Raw genomic sequence first — 7,966 nt, forward strand, 5'->3', positions numbered from 1 at the left:
GTGGCCCTGCAGACGAACAATGCTGCTAGTAGACGAATTTTATCTAAGATGTAAGGGCTTTAATAATACTGAAAGTATTTTGTGACTTCGATAAGTCAATATTAGAATATGAATTAGTCTCAAATAACAAATTAAAAATACTTCGTGGTCTCGCCGACCAGTTTTACCAATTACTTAACAAGTGGCAGAGCTCTATATATAGAGTACCTTCATACCTGCCTTCAAACATTGCAAACTGTATAGAGTAGGGAGAAGAGAAATGGAGGGAGGCGACAAGTGGAAGATACTCTTCTTTGGAGGAACAGGCTACATTGGCAAGTACATGGTTAGGGCAAGTGTTGCACTCGGGCATCCCACTACCGTGTATGCTCGACCGCTCTCTTCTGACAGCATTCCGCCGACTAACTTGCATCTGCGCGACGAGTTAGAAGCCATCGGCGTCACTATTGTCGAAGTATCTCTCGTTCTCTCTCTATGTCTCTGAATGTCAATATTTTTCTAATAAATTGTTATATATATATGTTAGTACCTTTTTTTATATTATAAGAATATATTGCCCTATTGATCATGTTTAGACTGAAAGAACCTCGTAAAAATCTGCCACACGCTTGGTTTGAACTATCAGCTGTAAACCTTATATGTAAAAGATCTCCTAGATAGAAAAATTATCTTCGACAGCCGATTTAAATCTTACTTCACTCAACTTTTGACATGAAGTAATATCCGATTATTATTAGTGCAATTTCTCGCACTAATAATCATACATATGGATCTCCTTTGTAAAGGAAACAAACTTTTACCACTACCTCGGTCTCGACACCCAACTAATCTAGTCAATCCTCTCTAGTAAATACGACTTTGTTGAGGCCCTTCCCATCTGAACAAGCTCTTTGATTTTGAATTTTTAATGCTCAATTAAAGGTTCCTCCTTAGGTGGACTGCATCAAACTACCTTTTCTTGACAGGACCAAGAGTCAGCTATCGAATTGTTAATATGGATTTCCCATGTTTTGGTTCTACAAGATGTTTGAGCTGATCAGTGTACTTCGGTTCATGCCTAATAATTACCCAGTAATGTGTAACGAATGTGCAATTTCACTTCTTTTGTTGAATAAATAAATAAATCAGAACGGAAATGGGAATCTAATCAACTAATTAATTAAAAGGGAAAAATGTATATATTGATGAATGGAACATGTATTGTCCAGGGAGAACTTGAGGAGCATGAGAAGATGGTGTCAGCAATGAGGGAAGCAGATGTCGTCATCTCTGCCCTGCCTTATCCCCTCGTCCCTGCCCAGCTCAAAATCATCCAAGCCATCAAACATGCAGGAAACATTAAGGCAAGGAATGATTTTTTTTTTGCATATCTATATCTGAATCCAAATCTGAATATAAATCTAAGTCTAGACTGAAGTACTAAAAAGTCGTTTCTCTTGAGTAACGTGAGGGGAAGTGAAAAAACTTTTCCTCACTCTTGCAATGTGTCATTGTTTTTCTTATTTTAACAATTAAATTTTGTTTTATTTTCATAGTAGGTCATTTTTTATTAATAAACCTACTTAAGAGGTGTTTTGTCTTATTAGAAAATCTTAAAGTAGAAAAGAATGAATGAATTAATTTATTAAAACTAATAAAGAAAAGAAAATACAGTTGGCTCCTTTTGAGTAAGACTGGGGAGAGTGAAAAGCTTTTCCTATATCCTACAAAGTGTCATTGTTTTTTCTTATTTTAATATAATTTAACTTTGTTTTATTTTACATATTAGGTATTGCAAAGTTATAATTGAACTTTGTTTTATTATGAAGTGTAATTTCATTGTGCATTTAGGATGTCCTTATTCTCGATTATTATTGGGTCCATTATGAAAACGGATTCAAGATAAAAAGTTATAATTGTACCAATTCTTTTCTATTTGTTTCTCCTATCATTCTTTGTAGTTTGTCCGCAAATAAACTGTTTGTTTCTGCTCTCTTGTAATTTCTGATCGGGCATTTTCTCCTTGTATCCGTTTTTACTGTGGATTGTTAAAGGATCCACTTAACTACTTGAGGAAGCAAAAGTATTTCAAAGAAAAAGAAAGAACCTCCTTAATTGGTATTTTCTCTTATTAGAAATTTTAAATTGTAGGTTGAATATATTAATTGATTAATAAAGAAAAGAAAAAAGGGAAATTCCATTGCATTTTCTTGTTTTATATTATTAAATAATTTTACACTAAAAATAAAATATAAAGAGGAAAAAGGAAGCAAAGAATAAGATACGAAAAGGATAATCAATAATGTCATAATGAATTAATTGGATAGCGAGATCCTTTTATTTTTTGAAATTAGAAAGATTTTCCTATTCACTCTTGTTAACTCGGTAATGTTATCATTACCATTATTTATGTGTATCATTTCAGAATCCTCAGAGAGAATTTCATTTAATTTATATTCTTAATTTTGCTATAGCTATCACTTTTCAATCGGTTCTATATCTCAATTTGTTGATATTATTATCCTCTCCATATTTCATGAAATTAAGGAGAACAAAATGAAAGTAACATGTTATTCTATAGCTTCAATAAAAGATTTTCAAATTCTAAATTGAACAAAAGACCTTACTAGTAATTTAGATAGACCAAAAAAAAAAGTTCCAAGTCCATGGGACACCCTTGCAATTGCACGGGTTGCGCTCCGCTAGTCTGTATATAAACTAATATTATATTGCACGATTTTTTCAAACATCCCTATTATTAATTATTATTGATATTTTTGGCAGGTAAACTCGCTAATTGTTTCAAAAGCTTGTGAAAAACCCGCGCTTTGCCTTGAGTTTATTTTAGAAATAATTAGATCTCTTATTTGTAATTAGATTATGCTTATTTCAATGTCATTATAAATTTTTAATAGTTTTTAATATCTATTGACAGTGAAGCGTCTATAATATGCTTTCTCATTTATTATTATTATGTATGCGAACTACACGAAAAATGTATTGAATTAATAATATAAACATTCCAATTTAAAATATACGAAAATTGAGAATTTAGTAAGTACCCTTATAATAATTAATAATTACATGGAAATGGACAAAAGCTTTTGTAGATATGACTATAATGTAAATAAAAGTATGATGAACTGCTAAGAAAATATTATATTGAGCTTTTTGGCAAGTGAAATTTGAAAATTTGATGAAATTTTTATATTAAAATTTCATAAGATGCCTTTAGCTTAGAATTTGCTCTTCATGAATTCATTGTCCTTCATTATATCCCTGAACTTAATTAGAAAGGGATGTCGAATTCGCTTAGATGAAATTAGTTTTGGAGCAACTTATCAAGGAAACAAATAAGAAGGGAAAAAAAAAGGGGAAGAAAGAAGAGAAGATACAGAAGTGGCCTTTATTGGGCACTTGTTAAGCTAGACAGAATTTAATTCCCCTTTATTGGGTACTTGCAATGCATATTCTCCTTATAGTTGTTACATTAATTTTGTAAACTCTATTTTGCATGACTTTTAAAATTCAATTTTGTGACATGCATCCTCACATGTTTATTTCTTTTATTTCTAATTTATGTGGTTCAATAATAATATAATAATAATAGTATTACTATTTTTTCAACTTTATGTTCTTCTGTATTCTGTAAGAACTTGTACTAATATTTTATTTAAGACATACTTACAATATTACAATATTCTTAGAATAATTTTTAATTAACCGATGTATTTATTTAGTTCGAAAATTTTTATGTGAACTTTATTTTTTCACATCTTCAATTTCAAATTCTTCCTTTTTATTTTTATTTTTATATTGGCTGCGCTTTTTCTTTTTCCCCGACTCTCCGTTTCCCCCAGCTATAGAAGGCTTTCCAAGAAATGTGGGGCTGCTACTTCTTCCCACATTTGATAGCAACAACGCTTCATCATGCGTTTACCAAGCTTAGGTGCACTTTGACGGCCTGTTTAGGCTGCGGGTTTTGAAATGGTTATGAAGGGATTGTTATATAATGTATAATATCTTGCATAATCCATCCTCCCCATAGCAATTGTAATTCGTAATCTAAACAAAATGTAAGCGACACAGTCTATGCATCTCAATGTGCTACTACAATGATAGGCATAAATGTCGTATCTCCCAAAATGCTTCTTTTTCGAATTCGAATTCCTTTTAATCATTATAATTATATACAAATATTTTTAAGAATTGATTGATCTGTAAAGTATGGCCGCCAGAAAAGAAAAGAAAAGAAAAGAAAAAAAACTCAATGAGGTTGGATGTAGCTTTGCAAGATAAGAACCTTGGGTTTAGGAGGACCAAATTCAATCTTTATGAAATGGACCGCGCGAAGCTTCACTATAATGACTTGGTCGAGCCTGTGGTTAACTGTTAATTGTGAGACTGTATCTTAAGGTTATGGATTCTTTATTTTCGGATGTCTTTTGACAGAAAGTTGGATATCCGTTTTCTCTTGTTGTTTCATACCTCAAATGTTCATTTGCTTAAAATGAAATTGAATTACAAACAGCTTGATCAAATTGCATGACAAATATGTTCAAAAATAATTTATGTCTTCCCGTATTGTTTTTCATGAACTCCTGATGACTGTTCTAGTGTATTTATTAGAGGTTCCTTCCATCAGACTTTGGAGTCGAGGAAGATAGGATTACAGCGCTTCCCCCGTTCCAAGCATTCCTAGACAAGAAGAAATGTATCAGACGGGCAACGGAAGCAGCTGGCATTCCATACACTTATGTTTCGGCGAATTGCTTCGGAGCTTATTTCATTAATTATCTTCTCCATCCATCAGAGCAGAGGAATGACGTTCTCATCTTTGGAACTGGTGATGGAAAGGGTGCGAACTCTCCTTTTAAAATTAAAAAGCTTCCTTTCAGCTCGACTATGTTGCCAAGTTTGATTTTCACTCTGACTTTTTTCCCTTTTTTTTTTTCCTCGGTCAGTTGTGCTTAATTATGAAGAAGATATCGCCAGATATACGATCAAAGTGGCATGCGACCCTAGAGCATGCAATCGAGTTGTGATATACCGGCTTCCAAAGAATATTTTGTCGCAGATTGAATTGACATCACTGTGGGAGAAGAAGACAGGCCGGACACTCGAGCGAGTTCACATCCCAGAGGAAGAAATTGTGAAGCTCTCTCAAAGTAAGGAAAACCTAAATTTGTAGTCTTCTTCTTCATCATGATGTGTTTATATACGATGCATCTAACAAGTTTCAGTATATATGTGGAAAACTAGATCAGATTGATATATTATCTTGGTTTTGGTTTTCATCTGTTTGCAGCCTTGCCGGATCCACAGAACATACCGCTGTCAATTATTCACTCCGTGTTTGTGAAAGGCGATCTCATGAGCTACGAGCTAAAGGAAGATGATATAGAGGTTTCAAGGCTATACCCGGATATGGACTACACGTCAATTGACCAGCTGCTCGATATATTTCTCACCGGGAACCCTCCTCCTCCTGCTTGTGCTGCTTTTGCTTGAACTATATATCTCGGTCGTCTGGATTTATCTTCCTTTATGTACACTCCTTGCATGAATAATATGTGATATTGCATCTTCCAGGTTTACAGGACAGCAGAGATTATATCTAACAATATCTTATGTGAATTGGTGTCAACATAATGTCGTTTTTAAACCATGAATGATAGTTCACAGTTTGATAGGATAAGTACCGGAAAAAGGGCCTGAATCGTTACGTGTTGGCATCCATTGACGAGTCGATGTTCGAGTTTCAAACCAACTTGAGAGCGGAGCCTCTTCACTAGAAGCGTTTGATTCAAACTTCAGGCTACCTACAATATATGACCGTCTGACGCAGCGTACAATGCGAGTAACCGTTACAGACCCGTTGATTCGCGCACGAATACCGGAACTACAATCTTCTATACCTATTTATTCTACGAATACCAGGAAATAGGCATCAAACTCGAATCGATCCGAGATTGGACAAACACGAAAGCTCTGAATTTTATTGATAATCCAAAAGACGACTCCTCCAACGCTAGGGCTTACACAAAACTTAAATAGTGTTTAAGAAAATCTAAATTGCATAAAAAGAACTAAACTTTTCTAAAATTACAAAAACACTCTAATTAATATAAATTGCCTGTTTGAGGCCCTAAACGATGGAATTTGCCTTAAATATCGAAAAATCACGAAAGCCGTGAGTTTTGCTCCGGAGGCCATTTCCTTCAAAATAAGGTCGTCAGAACCTAATTTTCTTCAGGTACCGAATTGTCAGGCCTTCTGCCGCATCATCGTCCGATCTGTGAGAACATGATGCATCGATCTGTGATGTCATATCGATTGAATGCTCTTCTCCTAATAGTCCAATCAAAAGGAGTAGGGTACTCTTTTAGTTTTTTTTGTTTTTTCCCCCTGTATTGAATGAAATTGTTATGTCACCTATTAAGTCCAATAACGAAAAATATCATTTGAGCAAATACGATTTGTTTTAATATGAAATTGCAACTCAATAACAATTAAAAGATTAGAGTCTAGATGATACAACGTCCCGTGGGTTCTGGAGCCTAATGGTGCACCTGGAGTAATAAAGGTCGTTCATCACTAAAACAAAAAAAAAAAACAAAACAAAACAAAAAGATGAAATTTAAACGACAAGATGAGCAAATCTACGGTATTCATGCCGTAGAACGTAAAGTGAACTTTCAAAATGTAAGTCGATATACTAATTATCGGTAGATAGCTTAACACTATATAAAGCATGTCATGAAAAGAAACAAATAACTGGTTTTAGTTCAGGTCGTAATGTTTATTTTTTCTTGGTAACGATTTTTTAATCAAAAAAGAAAAATTACGACCTGAATTAAAACTAGTTCTCTCTGTCTCTGCGAGGTGAAAGTTGACCCCACCTAAAGGTCAACCTTCCACTTCATCGCCAAAATCTAGAGGCCAACCTTCCACTTCATCCCATTTTTGAGAATGAAGTGGAAGGTTGACCTATACCCCAATCTAGAGGTCAATCTTTCCACTTCATCCCATTATTGGGAGCGCTTCTTTATATTCGTCAATACGTCGTCTGGAAAAAGGCAAACTTACCCTTATTTTTTGAGTTTTTGCTGAATCTCAGGGTGAGCATATATGCATGCCTACCAAATGATATTATATGGATTTGCAAATATATATATATATACACTGATTGATATTGGTGTATATTAATTTTTATCACTAAAATAAAAAAGATTAGTCGATGGTTATGGAGCTTATACTCCAACACAACTTTACCCATTCATTCTAAGGAGAAAGGTATGAATCTGTACTAGTACGAAGTAGAGGGTAAACTGAGATGTCAGGGAAGAGAGGTGGAGGCACCAATATATATACCCATGTCAAAGTCCTATATATGGTTTGTAGCCTGGTCCATTAACAATTACAATATGCAAAGTGATAATTAAGTTCATGGATTGGCAAAATTCGGAGTTGTCAATCTTATCTTAGTCGAGAAATGATTGTCTCAACTACGACGAATTCACATATGCCAAAAGTCGGAATGCCTTATTTCGAATATATCGGAATGAGTTATTTCTAAAACGTAATAATCTGTAGAGTACTGTGGTGCACTTATTACTAAAGAGTCAAAGTCATAAGGTATTATAGTTTTTTCACTCCTGCCTTCCATGAGTTTCTTTCTTTTCTATTCTTTTCTTTTTTTAAATTACAGAAACATATTAATTAAGGGTGAGTGGGTTCAGGTATCCTATATTTTATATGAGATCCGGACCCTACCCTATAGAAAATAGGTTCTTAAAATTTAAACCGGGTCCCTATCTTATTAGGTTAGGGAAGCAGAATCTATCAACGACCAGTATTATACCTCAGATTCCGGCTACATTGTTTAGAATCTATTCCCTTTTTTTCTTTAGGAGAGGCGGAAATTTAAACATCGTAATGTTGTAAAGGAATAAAAGAAGAAAATAGAAGATGCAAGATTTTCAAA

At 34.0% G+C, this 7,966-nt stretch overlaps 1 protein-coding gene across 1 annotated transcript; it reads left to right on the forward strand.

Annotated features, from left to right (window-relative positions):
• The first annotated feature begins 215 nt into the window (after positions 1-215).
• LOC116187397 (eugenol synthase 1-like) lies at positions 216-5,647 on the forward strand. Its single transcript, XM_031516063.1, has 5 exons — positions 216-454; positions 1,209-1,343; positions 4,609-4,837; positions 4,944-5,147; positions 5,288-5,647. The coding sequence occupies exons 1-5, from the start codon at positions 260-262 to the stop codon at positions 5,488-5,490; spliced, it is 966 nt and encodes a 321-aa protein (XP_031371923.1). The 5' UTR covers positions 216-259; the 3' UTR covers positions 5,491-5,647.
• The last annotated feature ends 2,319 nt before the right edge of the window (positions 5,648-7,966 follow it).

The sequence above is a fragment of the Punica granatum genome, chromosome 8 (assembly GCF_007655135.1).
Source record: "Punica granatum isolate Tunisia-2019 chromosome 8, ASM765513v2, whole genome shotgun sequence".
NCBI lineage: Eukaryota > Viridiplantae > Streptophyta > Magnoliopsida > Myrtales > Lythraceae > Punica > Punica granatum.

What these genes read in the sequence shown, in the direction of transcription:
- LOC116187397 (XM_031516063.1), top strand. Translation starts at nt 260, where the DNA reads ATGGAGGGAGGCGACAAGTGGAAGATACTCTTCTTTGGAGGAACAGGC. An exon ending in TGGAACTGGTGATGGAAAGG is followed by an intron (nt 4,838 to 4,943) that starts GTGCGAACTCTC and finishes TTCCTCGGTCAG; the next exon opens with TTGTGCTTAATTATGAAGAA. An exon ending in AATTGTGAAGCTCTCTCAAA is followed by an intron (nt 5,148 to 5,287) that starts GTAAGGAAAACC and finishes ATCTGTTTGCAG; the next exon opens with CCTTGCCGGATCCACAGAAC.